The sequence below is a fragment of the Centruroides vittatus genome, unplaced genomic scaffold (assembly GCF_030686945.1).
Source record: "Centruroides vittatus isolate TY-2023 unplaced genomic scaffold, ASM3068694v2 contig_979, whole genome shotgun sequence".
In the NCBI taxonomy this organism is placed as follows: Eukaryota; Metazoa; Arthropoda; class Arachnida; order Scorpiones; family Buthidae; genus Centruroides; species Centruroides vittatus.
In genome coordinates this window covers 966,367-981,221 of record NW_027122650.1, presented here as the reverse complement: position 1 = coordinate 981,221, position 14,855 = coordinate 966,367, and the positions used below count along the sequence as shown (strand labels likewise).

Here is a 14,855-nt window from a genome sequence, read left to right as displayed (position 1 = left end):
GTGCATTTCATAGATAATGCATGAAATATCAAAATTTTGTATTTATAATATAGTATTTCTTACAAAAATGACTGACTTCCAGTGATTTTTAATTGACACACTGACACAATATCATATTAACAATCTAGAGGTGTCACATAATTTGTTTTTACAACACTTAAATCATTTTATTTTGTTTTGTGACACCACCACCATTAAGAATGCCACTACTAAAAAAATAGTTGAAAAACACTGAGATATTCTGTTACATAAAAATATTGGTTATAAAGCATATGTCTCATTTCAAATTTTTACTTATCCACAGTGATTATTTATATCAAAGTTGTCATGCAGTGTGACTTTACTGTTTCTGCAGAAAGGAATTTCCCTAACTATACAAATTTTTAATTTTATAGAAAAATACATTCACATTTCAGCATTATAAACCTGTTTGGCCTAAGTATTAGTCAATGTTTTTCCTAGTTTTAAAAAAGGAATAAATCACTCTTGATCTATATTTGAGCGTTGACTTACATCTAAGTCTGATTAAAGTTTTCTTCAATTTTGATAACTGTGATACACATCATACAGAGTAAACTGACCCTAAAATTTGCACTGATTGGTGCAATGATTGTCCAGCAATGCTAAATGTCAACTAAATAAGTGACCTATCATACTGCAGTCCATATTCTATGTACAGGAATTTAGTATTTGGCATGATTATAAATAATTGATTAGTTGATTGTCAAAAAACAATTGACTAAACTAAACTGATTGATTTTGTTGAATGTCATAAAACAATCAGTTTTGATAACTCATGCAGCAATTTATTTTGGTAACTGTTTTATTTTACTCCTAAGAGTACTAATTGATTGATCATAAAAAAACTAGGAGAAAATCATTGAAAATTTACTGTAAAATTTATTATGAAGCAGTGGAAATTTATTGCTATTGTAAAATGAAAATTGTATTGTAATTTTAAAACATATAATTTTATTGAATACATAAATTTACCCTTTATAAAATACCTTTATTTTTTTTAAGGATTTTTTTAGACCATGTTTTAGACAATTATAAAAGTAAAGAAGCAAAAACAAAATGCAAAGTTCTGATTTCATTTTTGATAGTCATATAATTGCAAGTACACTTTCTGCAATGTGTGTGAAATATGAAAGGAAGCTTATTTCTTTTAGTATGATGTATGTGCTGGGTAGTCTACTACTTGTAGGTTTGTAGGGCATTGTCTCAATTTTTTACTCTATAACTTTTATTAATTTCATTTTTATTGATATCAACAAAAAAAAAAGTAATAAGTTACAATTAGTTTCTTGTAATACAGATGTTGAGTGTCTATATTTTTCTATAAAACAAATCCTTTGAATACAATTTTCTAATTGCATTTAAATCATACTTAGTTAATTTGTAAAAAAAAAAAAATTGTAAGAAAGCAATTAAAAATTCATTTTATGCTGATTGTATTTACAAATATTTGGGAATCAAACTCAAAAATAATATTTCTAACTAAAGTAATTTTGAAAAGAAAGAAAAATGTAATTGAACATGACTAATTTTCATAATTGCATAGTTAAAAAGTAATTAAAATTCCACTTATTCTTGTAAAAGTTAGAATAACACTAGAATTATGAAATATTGTTGGTGAGAACACAGTTATAAAGGGCTTTAAAAAATGTTACCAACAACTTGGACAGAGGAGGAGGGCTATTACTGGAGTGGGGAGGTTGCAAGTAAGTCGATAGGATGAAAAACGACAGGTAGCGAAGTTAATGAATAATATAATATTAAACATCTAACTCTAAGGTTACAAGAGGCTAAAATATACAGCTAAATACAATGAGCAAATGCCTCACTTCATGATGTGCATTCCCAGTTTAACTACTACTTTCCCAGAGAGAGAGAGAGCTTACACTTTCTATTAAATACATCTGAGAACGATGCTATTGAGATGCTATTCTCTGTCTTGGTTGAGGTTGAGCCGTAATCGATGTCATGGTCAAGGTTCTCATATGACGATTCGAGCCATCATCTTCTATGTCATATGGCGAGGAGGCGGCTTTTGAAAGGAGTTCATTCCTATATGGCAAGTCTTCTATCCATTGTCCGGTTCGGGCCGGGAATGTCTGTCCTATGGAGGTTCGCCGAATATGACACGACGAGAAAATGGTGTCGCCTGCTTCTTATGGAGCAACTTGCTTCCTGCTTCTTATGGATGAACTTGCCTCAAATTGTAGGTGCTTCGTCCTTATATTCTATTTAGCATGGGAAAATGATCAGGTGATCGGATGTTTAGATAATGAATCTGCAGGTGTGAGGTGAAGGGTTACCGTTACTGATATTATGACGTCCAAGTGCAGCTGTCATGTCCATATTTAGTTTGATGTCTGCTATTGACTCATTTGTCGGTCGAATTTCTCCCTTCTCTAACAATGGACTGTTTAACTTAACAATCGGATGTTATCCTTTTTTTTTTTTTTGTAACTCTTTCCGCCCAGTGGACACTAAGAGGGCCTCTTATAGCAAGCCCATTATGGGTTCGGCCAGGCCCACAATGGGGCAGCCGAGTGGTGAGGGACGGGGACCGACATGGATGTTATCCTTCTCATCCTCCTTCAATCCGTTTTCTATTTAATGTTTTCTTAACAATCAGAACAGAGAATTAGGTTTAAGAATGTACTTAAGTTTACACAGAGTCACGCCTTGATCCTCACATATGTAAATCGAATGTAAAACAGAATAATTCTTTTCTGTATACTGAAGAGGCCTGAAATGAGGCCAAAAACAATTCAAAATCTTAAATCAAACAGTTGTTTTCAATTTATATATAACATTTTTCTGCTTATCAGAAATTTTTAGAAAATAAGTACACAGCTATTGTATAATAAGAAAAGAATTTTGTAATACAGTAGACTTTTGTTAATTCAAATTTCCTCTTGATTCAAACTGGATGCTAATCTCCATCTTATTCCTATTTAAGTCAATGTAAAATCCTCTCTGTAATTAGAATTTCCTGTTTATTCAGATCAAGAGTAAACATTAGTAGATTAACATCTTCCGATTTTTGAAATTTAAAGATTGAATTTAAAATTAATAAATTAATTTTAAAAAATTAAATTTAAAAATAAATTGAATTAATTAAAATTTAAAAACATTTCAAATCAGTGGGCATAAGATTAGGATGGCTTATAGTTGCCTTGTAGTGCTTGCTTGTTATGGCTTCTCATGAGCTACTGTACCTTTAATTTGTATTTCTCATTGATTAAACACGACAAGCAGAATAATGTTGTTAAAATTTTTTTTCAGAAATGGTTCAATTAAAACTGTTTAAGTCTCTCCCTCAATTCAAATTAATGAGGCTACAGTATTATTAATATTTTTATTGCATTAGATTAAAATAAATTCATAGATTATTATTTAACAAAAATAATGTTTTTTTAATAAATTTTCAGTTTCTTTCTACTGAGTTGACATTGCCCTCTCTGTTAAAGAATTTTCATCCGTCTCCATCATCTCAAGGTAATAAAAATTAACATTTAAAATTTTAGTGAATTCTTTTCCATCCAATTTAGTGGATTCAGATCATAGCATATTATATAATAATCTTTTTATTTTCATAACAAATAGATTTACATTTAAATATAAAGATGGAAATCTTAAACTTGGGATTTTGACTTCTAGAATATATTATATTATATTTTATCTAATATTTTAAATTTTTTATAAATCTACATCTTACACTTAAATCTTTCAAAAAAGAAAAAATAATGGAAAATGCTTTAAATAACAATTAATATGAGCTACAAAAGTTACACGAATAATTTTCCAATCTATAATTTAATTCACAAAAGTGGCTTTTTAACTTACTATTGATATATTTGTTTGATATCAGATGTCGTCATCAAAACCAGTTCTTATTTGTCATGATGTGTATAAACACACCTGTCTACTTACAGTATGATTAAAAACATTTCTATATTATTATTTGTCTGTTAAATTCAGATGGTATAGAAATTGATCATTTTAGATTTAAATTAGAAATAAATATGTGAGATAGTAAAAGAGAATTTTTGATTTATAGTTATACTTAACTAGAAATAAATAATTAACTATTTTGAGTTTTGGGTAATGCTAGAAAATCTTGACTGCTATCTCAACACTTCCCTGTGAGAGCTTCATTTGCATAATCTCATAATGGGATATGATTCCATTTATTATTAAAATTTTACTAAGTTAAATATGTTAGTCATATCTATAAATATAGAATCGTTTGGAATTTATTTATTTATTTTTACATATAATCTTTCTGGTTATATGTAAAAAGTCCTGAATAACAATATCTGTTCCCCAGATTCACAAACATAAATATAAATACAGGATGATTTTTAATTCAAGCAAAACTCATTCTTCAGTTTGACAGTTTCCCATCATTAATAATTGACTACCTTGCCACCTAAGTCCAAACATCCTAGTGACTGTTGACTTAGACCGATGTTTGATCGGTTTTTATCTCATAATTTTGCAAGTGGATGAGAAAAAGAAAGTGGGGTTTTTCCACTTTTCTTAAATTTTTAACTAATTAATTTAATTACTTGATTACTCCTTCTAGAATTTCATACCATTATTTCTTTTTTTATTGTGTCTATCTTTAAGATAAACCCGTGTGATTTCTTTTTATGGAGCTAAGTCAGGGCTATAAGGCAGCTACTCCATGCCAATACCAGCATATTTATCATAATCAAATCTGATTACATACTGTAAAGGGTTTTGAACACTTGCTGTGTGATGGGGCCTTGCACTATCTTGCATAAACCATGCACAACAATGTTTATGCCCAACAAGCATTTTGGGATAAAACTTCTTTTCCAATAATTCAGCATATGCAGCAGAAGTAATGTTGTTTTTGAAGATGAATGGTCTAATAACTCTGCTAGCACTGTTAACACACCAATTAGAGAATTAGAATTTTGATAATAATTCTTTACAATAAACACATGTTCTAAAGTGAAAGCTACCAAAAATGAAGGAAAACCTAATCTAATCCTTGTAAAGTTAGCATTCTGAGTGCATGGTAAATTGCATAATTTATTAAAAGATAAATAAACTTTTTCAACAACTCTAGCAATTTTATCTAAAGGGAAGGTGTAGCCATAGACCAAATGAGTAATCCACAATCTATGCAAGACTGAAAATTAGTAAAAAAATCAGATAGCTGTTAATGCACTTTTAGATAAGATAGGTTTACAAAATCACCATAATATTCCATGTCTAATAGCCAAAGATTTAACTATTTTATCAATATGATTTTTAAAAGTAAGTTACCTAACAAAGATTATTCCCAGATCATTGAACAATAAATCAATTAACAGGAGTAGAGTCAATGGAAAAAATAGGTAAAAGAAGATTACAAATTAAAGTAAAACACATAACTATAGCTTTTTTGAATTTTCAGTTTTTATAAGTGAATGTTGGTATAGAGACATGTACAGGTATGTATCCCTTGCATAACATGGTAGATATGTTCCAAAAAGTGCTGTCTTATGCAAATCTGTGCTATATGAAACAAAGGACTAATTCAAAACATTCTAGGATTACATTCCAGAAGTTAACAAAAGTATACTATTCTTTTTCATTACTAAGAGAAAAAAGTATTGATTGCTTTAATAAACATATATTTCCAATCAATGATTAACTAATAATTACAATTAAAGGTATTGTTAACATTAATTTTAGTTAAACAAGGGTGTTCTCTTTTTCAAAGTATTGTCATCTTCTGAGCAATTTTGTTAATCTTGATCAGAAATATCATCATCATCATCATCTTTATCATAATTTTCTATGGATGACAAAATAAAAATGTGTTATTAATCAATAATTTGTTCTAACTGGTTGCGTTTGTTCACTTGAGATCATTTTTTCAGAATTTGTGCTCAAATACCAAATTGTTCCAGTTGGGGACAGTTTGAATACCAAGATACTGCTGTATTTCATTTGTCATTTTTACAAATGATTATTTACCTATGGTTAAAAAAAGTTTAAAAGAACTTTACTAAATACAAAGATTAAGACAGTCACTATGCTTCGTTTTTATAGATTAAAGGCTAAAGTCTAAAAGCTAGGACACCTGGTTGATAGAATTTTTTCTTCCTTGTCCTAGCTTTCCTATCAGTTTTCATTAAACCTGACAAAAAGCACAAAACAAATTGAAAATTTTAATTTTAGAATATTGAATATTCTAAAATCTGTGGGCAAATTTGAGACAACACATGTGCTTACTTGAATAAAAAAAAAATATCAAATAATGAAGTTCACACTTAAAAGATGTGAATTTTTGTGTGGAGGATTTCCAAAACCATGTTAGAGCAAGTCCAGAAGTTGTGTTGTATGGGGATAACCCCAATTTTCAAACCGTGTTAGAGCAAAACTGTGTTGTATGAGGGAGACTTGTATTGCAAGCTTTTCGGTATGCAAATCAGCAATGAATAAAAGAACATTGTCAAACTGACATTGGAAACATGCTTTTCTCATCATCTGGCAAAATCATAGGCATGTCCCTATTGTAGTATAGAGCAGTCAGTGACTCATTATTGGCTATCTTGCAGGCACTACCAAAACAGTGAGGTAGAAACTTTTTTTAGTGCTCTCTCAGTTTTACTGTCTTAACAGATATTTTTGCTCCTCAGATATTGATGAGTTCTTTAGTGAGGTATATATGACAAACTGGGTAATTTTGCATAGTTCATTCTGGTCATTCTAGCATAGTTGAAATTATAGTCACCATAACTAAATTATTCCATGTTCATATAGCAACTACTGTCAATTCAATTCGGCATAATCATATTGAAGACTACAACATATTAACTCAACATAACACAAGAACACAGCAAATTAACCTTCATTTCTAATGGTCAATGTGTAGCTATTGAATTGTAAGTTAATGGTGCTGTTAAAGGGTTTTCTTCTATGTTCTTTTCATAATCAGTTTAAGTGTTTGAGATTTTGAATAACTGGAATTTGTAATTTTTGTTCTGTAGTAAAAAATGTCAGGTACTGGAATTTTTAGTTTAATTAAGTATGATATTTTTTAAAAATTAACTCTGGTGCAAGGTTTGTTTTCTTAAGTTGAATCTTGCAGGTAGATTCTAACTCTTTTCATGAAAAGAGTTAGAATCTAACTGCAATGATTGCAATGAAAATGTTTGATTTCTTTCTTTAATTTATTAAATCACATCTGTCAGGAACACAAGTTATTCTCTAACATACTGATGCCAATAAATTCAGAATAAATTTAAGATACCATGTTATTCCTTGCAAGTTAGAATAAGGAATGTCATGGAACACCATGTACAAGGAAGACTTGTATGGTGTTTTTAAAACAGTTTTATTTTACACACTACTCTACATTGAAGAGGGCCACTTAGATGGCTGAAACATGTAGACTACAATAGATGAAATGTGTATGTACTGTACATTAATTACAAAACCTTAATAAATACATATATGTACAGCACATACATTAATTGAAAAACCTTATGTAAAACTTATTATATATTGCTGACAATTTCTATGAAACTAAGTTTATAAAATTTATTAAGGTTTTGTAATTAATGTAATTTTATACATTTTAATAATAAATACATTTTAGCTGCTATAATTTACATGTTTCAGTCATCTGTGTGGCCCTTTTCAATGTGAATAATATATGAAATAAAACTGTTTCAAAAACATCTTGTAAGTCTTTCTGATTGACAGAAAACAGTGAATGACATTGTTGTATTCTTCAAAAGTTTGAGTATTAAAGGTTACCATCATCCATACAGAATGTTAACAAATGTAAAACAATTTTAAGTTTCAATTCTTTTATTCTTGTATTTCATTTTTCAGTTTAATTTTTGCAATATTTTATTGATATAATTATAACTATGTAGAGATTTGTGTGTGTAAAATGTCAAAAAATTTCTTTTATGCTATAAAAATATAAATATTTTAATATTTCATCATTTAGTCATTCACTGAATAACAAACAAATCAAACATGTATTTTTACAGGTTAACATTAAAAACTCAATTTTGAATTTGCATAATCAAAGAGAAAATTACCTTTTATTATTTAGTTTGTAGATTTGTAAATATTTTCATGCATGTGTATGTTCTGTTCAGCCACATCCACATCTATGTAACAATGTTGGGAACAGTGTACTGTTACACTCAATAAACTACTTTGGTTATGGCAAAAGATCCTGCAGCACAACATTTGAAATCACATGAAGATTTGTGAAATGGTTTACCATTGCTTGTTGGTTTTTTCATGAACCATCAAAGGTTGACACAGTATTTAGCATGCCTTGGAGTAACACAGGTGTTGAACACTTTAAGCAGCTGAAGCCTGTTCACTAGACAAATTGGTTTGTTCAAATGGTATGTCACAGAGTACAAAACAATGTACACCAGAATCATCATGTCTTTTCACAAGAATGATTCAAGATGTGGTTCATAATGAGGTAACAAAATGCCACCCACGACATTGTCACATAGATGTAGACACGAATTGAATATATTCTATAAAGCTAACAAAATATTTAACTATATTATTTCAGAAATTGAACAGTGTCTACTAAGGCAAGCCTGTAATATAGATAATTCTCAAGAATCAGTGAGTAACAGTGATGGTCTTGCCTCTTTATCATTGAAAGAAAAATCTTCCCATGCATCAAACATTCATAATTCTGGCACTCGACATATAGAAACATTGGGAGCATGGACCGATTCAAATGAAAATTCCATACCAAAATCACTTTCTAATCAAGATAATTTAAAATCAGTAACTCTGGAGGATCATTCAAATAATCAGATATTTCAAAATGTAACAAATGATAAAGTTGAAAATGAACTTAACATGAATGAAAATGGACATAAAATAGATTTGGATTCATCAATTACTAAGGAAGGTCATAATGTAATTTCTGTAAGTTTTTCTTTGCAATTTGTTTTATAAAAAAAGCATTTGTCTTAGTAGCATATTTTTCTGTAAAACTGATCTATTAATATATATATTTTTTTTATAATTATGTAAACTGAATAATAAACAATAAGGAAATAGTATGAGATTATTACTGATATTAAACTTTATAATTTCTCAGATTTTACCAACATTACTTTTTGCTAAATACACAAAAATAGTTATAAAAAATTTTGTATGCACAATTGAAAGTTATTTAAGATGTCAAATTTCCATAAAACAGAGTTTTTATTCTCTTTTATGGAAATTTGACCCAACAATTACCAGATTTGCATGATTGGTAATCTGGTGATTGCAAATCTGGTAATTAGTAGTTGCTTACAAAAAATTTTTTCAATGTAATAGTGTGCTTATTCTTTAAAATGATATTTTTGGAAATTGGTTATCTTTTGATGGTTTAGAAAAGATAAATCAGATCTATACTTTGGTGAAATTAAGAACTGTATATAAAATAATAATTATTATATATCTGCAATGCTTCTTAATATTTAAAAGGGAAATAATGTAAAAGTAAATTACAAACAGCATTAACTTTATGGTTGATAGAACAGATTAGAGATTCTTCATTTCAAAATGTTAGTTGTCATATCTATTATACAAAATTTAGTTTAGTAATAATACACTTTAGCATGAATAGAATTAATGTACTTAAAATCATATTTGTATACTAATACTTAAAAATTTATCGATTAAAACTTAAGGATATGAAAATATACAATTATGCAGAGCTTATTCTGAGATTTAATGATTTTTAACACTTATTTTCAACTTTGCTTTTATTTCTTGTAATTCTTAAAAAGTACAAATAATTGTTTATGCTAAAATAATAATTTTTTTCCTTTCTACATCTTCATATATTTAAATTTTATATATCACTTTAATGTGTTTCAGAATTCTATAAAAGACCTGATAAAGACAACAGTTCACAATACTTTTAAAGAAGAAATACATCTTATAGTTCAGAATACATTCAAAGAACAGATGCAGCAAGAAATTCAACAGCTTCTGAGGAACTGCGTCCGTCAGGTTGTCGACGATTCTGTCGTAGATCTGCACGACACACTCCGTAGAGAACACAATCAGCTTCAGTTTGAAATGATAAGACAGTTTCAGATTCAGTTGGTAATTAGAAGATAATCAAATTTATTACAAAAATAATTTTTCTATTAATCTTTTTGTTTTAAATTTAAAAAAATTATATTTTAGATTGAAATACAAGAGCTTCTGAAACAAACATTGGTAAATGAACAGCATCTCATTGCTGAAGTTGAAAGGTTAAGGGAAGAAAATGAAAAATTGAAGATGGTTTACTGAAACTGCAAACTTTTTGAAATATTTTGTGCCTTGTAATTACCATCATGTACATAATATATTTAGCTATATTTTTAAAATATTCTCATGGACTATAAAGATTAATTTTAAAATTCCGGTGTTGTTTATATTTTTTTGAATGTAAACAAACAAAAATGTTAGATATAAATAAATTTTATATTTACTAATTTGTTATAAATAAAAGTTATTTTGATTATATATTTTTATTAGAGATTTGGGGAAATCATCTGGAACATGTTTTTTCTGAACAAAATCACCATTTTAGCATTCAGGTTTTTTATAATACTTTCATACATTTTTACATAAATGTGAGTCTGATTTGAGATTTTCTTTTACTCCGGGGAAGGCATATGAATGACTAGAAAAGCTGCTAATAGTCAAATAAAATCAAACTTATTTTCAGAAAAATATATATAATGCATATTAATTGTCGGAACGAAGTGACGACTAACACTTGACTTCATGCATTCCTTGTCAACATTATAACTCTAGAATGAGTTGTCCGATCTTGATGAAATTTTCTAGGACGACTCATCATCACTCAAGGATGAACTGATTAAAATTTAAATTCTCAAAAATGATCCATTTTTGTAGAACTGGAGATAGGGGTCAAAATGAAGATCACATTTTTCTTCAGTATGGATCATTTTTGAGAGTTGAAATTTTAATCAGTTCATCCTTGAGTGATGATGAGTTGTCCTAGAAAATTTCATCAAGATCGGACAACTCATTATAAACTCTAAGGTTGACAAGGGATGCATTAAGTCATGTGTTAGTCGCTTCCTGCACACACTGTAGAAGTGGTCGGAAAATATGACAAGCATTAAAATGGTAATTTTGAAAGGTAAATGTTATCGCTAACTAGATATAAAGAATCTTTATAGAATAATGTGTATTTATTAAGTTTAAAAAGTTTTCTTTTTAAAATGTGGAGCAGCATCGATCAATATTGATGGCTTTACGATCCATTCTCTCCTTTGTCTTCCTATCGTTAGTACGAAATTTTGATCTCTAAATGGAGATGCTGCACAGAGATTCCAGATTGAGATGAAGTCGCTCAAATTCATCATCATCGATGAAATGTCAATGATTAGTGCAAGAATGCTTTACATGATCGAGAGAAGATTGAGGGAGATAAACCCCGAGAAAGATGAGCCATTTGGTGGATTCTTTATTTGTTTGGTGATTTTCATCAGCTTCCTCCTGTTGAAGATACTCCTCTACTCAAGTGTTTTTTACAATGTAATGTCCCAACAAGGTAGGGACCCTGTTGGGACATTACATTACATTTGATTCTTTTGAGAAGTTCATTGAACTTACTAATTCTCATAGACAAAATAGTGCAGATAGTTCCTTCACAACATTAGTCTTACAACATCTAGCTTTGGGTGATTTCTCTGATACAGATCTGAACATTCCCATGACAAGAAATCAAGCCTATTTATCCAGAGATGAACTTGATCAGTTCTAAACGGCAGTAGAGCTATATCCAACAAATGAGCAAGTTAAACAACGTAACAAAGACTTCTTGCAGTCCACTGGATGCCCCTCTTGCTTATATAGCATCTGAAAACACTCCAGATATTGCCCTGCCTTCGTCCAAAGATGACTCAGCTCTTGGTCTCTCCAAGTATTTGAATCTCTCAGTTAATGCCAGAATCATGCTGAGAGTCAACTTATGCGTGCAAGGAGGTCTCGTCAATGGTTCACTAGGAACTATACGCTATATTATATATGCTCCTAATGCTCGCCCTCCAGCTCTTCCTCTATTTTAGTGGAATTTGATAGCTATCAGGGACCTTTCATCTATGGTAATCTGTTTCCAATAATCCCCGTAACACGCTCTTCGAACGATGGCAGTATATTGCGATCTCGTAGACAGTTTGCCCTTACCTAAGCATACTCGATGACTATACATAAATCACAGGGATTAACTCTTCCAAAAATCAAAATAGATATAGGGAAAAAAGAGACAGCTATTGGTCTTACCTATGTTACATTGAGTTGAGTGGAAAAAATAACTGACTCGGTGTTTTTAGAGTTACAATAAACATCACTACTAGTCAATCTGTAAGTCCAAGGCCTGTAGTGATAGACAGAATTTCATGAGATGTTGGCATAGCAATTAATTAATGGCTTATTCTGACCTTATATTGGTTCCAATAGAAATCAAATATATTGTTGAGAATGAATGATTCTTTGTTACTTTTTTCCCTCATAATGTAGAAAATAAAGGTGCGAGAAGCTTCGTTCCGACTACACGCTGATGCAGCATTACGTAACTAGTTATTTAGTGGTTTACATAGTTATTTTTCAATGTTACAATACGCAAACAATAAGAAAAAATGTTTTTCCATTTTAAAAAGAATTTTCCTATATGAAAGTTCTAAATCATGCCAGAAATCTTCAAATGTAATGTGTAATGATGTATTAGAATCTGATCATACATTATTTATTGCAGAAAATTATCCAAATATAGGTAAATTTATGCATTTGCTTCTTGTCAAAAACAAGCATCTCAATATTTGTGTTTACAAATCTTTTTAAATTGCAGACGATTCTTTTGACCTACCTGAATTTTAACAACTGCATTTGTTTTTTTCCTGGCCTTAAGAAGACATATATTTGTTTTCTTTCTTCTAAGGCCAAAAAAATATTTTTGGTAATCATTTAGTCATAATTATGGATCAGTGAAGATGAGGAATCCAAAGAAAAATGAGCTGCTGAGTGAAGGGTAATGCAGGCAAAGATAAGAGAATATATGAGAAATTGGAAACAGGAAAGGGACAGAAGACAACTTATGGATTAGCTAATAGTCAAAGTGTAGAACTACAGATATAACTCAAGAAAAGCACCTTATTACAGGTATTTAACAAAGTTGAATATTCAAAATAGTCTATTTTAAAATAATATTGAACTATAGAGCAAGGGTGGGCAACCTAGTTCTATGTAAGAGCCACTTTTAAAACTTGTAAACTGATACAGGTCACACACGAGGAAAAAAAACATGGGTAAATCACAATTATTTATTCATATATGATTATAAATTAACATAAGTATGCTTAATTTGACTTCTGTCACTGATGTGAACGTAATATATCCAAAATATTTGGTTGAATATTAGTCACTGCTAGTTTTAGTTTTCACATGAGTCTGTTAGCCGATTTCTTGTTTTTCTTTTTACTAAATTGTAGAAAATAACAATAGAATTTTTGCTTAAATCAGAAAATTGATATACTTATTAATATTTTGTGCAATGCAGGCCATGGGTTGCCCATTGCTGATGTAGAGAATGAAATTAAATATAAAAAGAATGATGAATTGAATCAGAGAATGGTTAAAAATATTCCCTGGTGGAAAGTTATTGTCACATGAAGATGATATGATAGTCTAATTCTGATCCAAAGATATTAGAGCAGATTGGGTTCCCAAGCTTTTTTTGTGTATCAACCCCTTTTAAGAAAAATTTTTTTCTATAAATTAAACTATATTAAAATATACTGTATACGCATGCACAATATGTAATTTGCTCAGTTACCTCTAACGGATCAATACTTACTCTGTTGGAAAACCCTATATTAGAGGTAGCTATTATAAAAATAAAACAATTGAGCTGAAAGAAAACAAGTGCAGATAATATTTCTAGATATTGAAATAGTGAAAAAAAATGATTGAGTATGAAACAAACAACATATATTTTAAAATGATACAACATGGAAAACTGCAAATGTGAATAAACCTATGGATGAAAATTCTGAAATTAGAAAATTTTATCCAAGATGGTACCAGGAACAAACACATTGCCAGACTTAGCATTTCCACCAACAGCTTCATTCAAATTAAGGACCCAAAAGAAATATTCATTTCACAGCATCATAACATATCAAGTATATACTTGAAGTACTGAACAAGGAATTATGTATCTAAAAGGAGAACTAAAACTAGAAGGCTATGATGATGCTAGTTGGAGGTGTGGGAAAAAATAATGATAAATCTAATACCAACTTTATGTAAGAAGCCACTGATTGTCAGATAGGTTGGTCCTCAAAGGCATAAGTAAATGTTTCATTATCAGAATGTGATGCAGAAATAACTTCTGTTTTGCATAGTGTAAAAAAGGAACTAGCTGAAATCTCATTTACTAGAACAACAATTTTTACAATAATAAATCAGCTGTAAGTTTAGCTGAAAATGATGTCACATCATTAGATCTATTAGTTTTGTAAATGAAAAACTGAACAATAAACAGTTCAAGATAGAATATGTAATTAGTGAGAACAAAGTATTACATTTGCTAATAAATCTGATACTTTGTTTTAAAGAAAAATTATTCAAAGACTTGAATTGTAATTGTATAAAGATAGGTACTAATATTACAATATATTTGTCTTTAAGATTAAATTGTATAACAAGACCCCAGTAATTTCATTTGATGGAGACCATACTGGGTTTTGAGTGGGTAAAAATTAATTTAATAATGTTATTATTTTTATGTTTCAGTTTAATAAAATAAA

General features: G+C 29.4%; 1 protein-coding gene across 3 annotated transcripts in view; it reads left to right on the top strand.

Moving 5' to 3' along the window:
* LOC136985771 (protein NEDD1-like) overlaps positions 1-10,471 on the top strand; it is an 85,464-nt gene extending 74,993 nt beyond the window's left edge. The window contains exons 11-14 of one of the 3 annotated variants that reach the window (XM_067283115.1): positions 3,444-3,510; positions 8,588-8,955; positions 9,901-10,131; positions 10,216-10,471. In XM_067283115.1, coding sequence (XP_067139216.1) covers positions 3,444-3,510; positions 8,588-8,955; positions 9,901-10,131; positions 10,216-10,323 — 774 coding nt within the window. In that variant the 3' untranslated portion in view covers positions 10,324-10,471. The remainder of the gene's footprint in view (positions 1-3,443; positions 3,511-8,587; positions 8,956-9,900; positions 10,132-10,215) is intronic. The other 2 variants (XM_067283117.1, XM_067283116.1) reach the window with 2 other exon arrangements.
* The last annotated feature ends 4,384 nt before the right edge of the window (positions 10,472-14,855 follow it).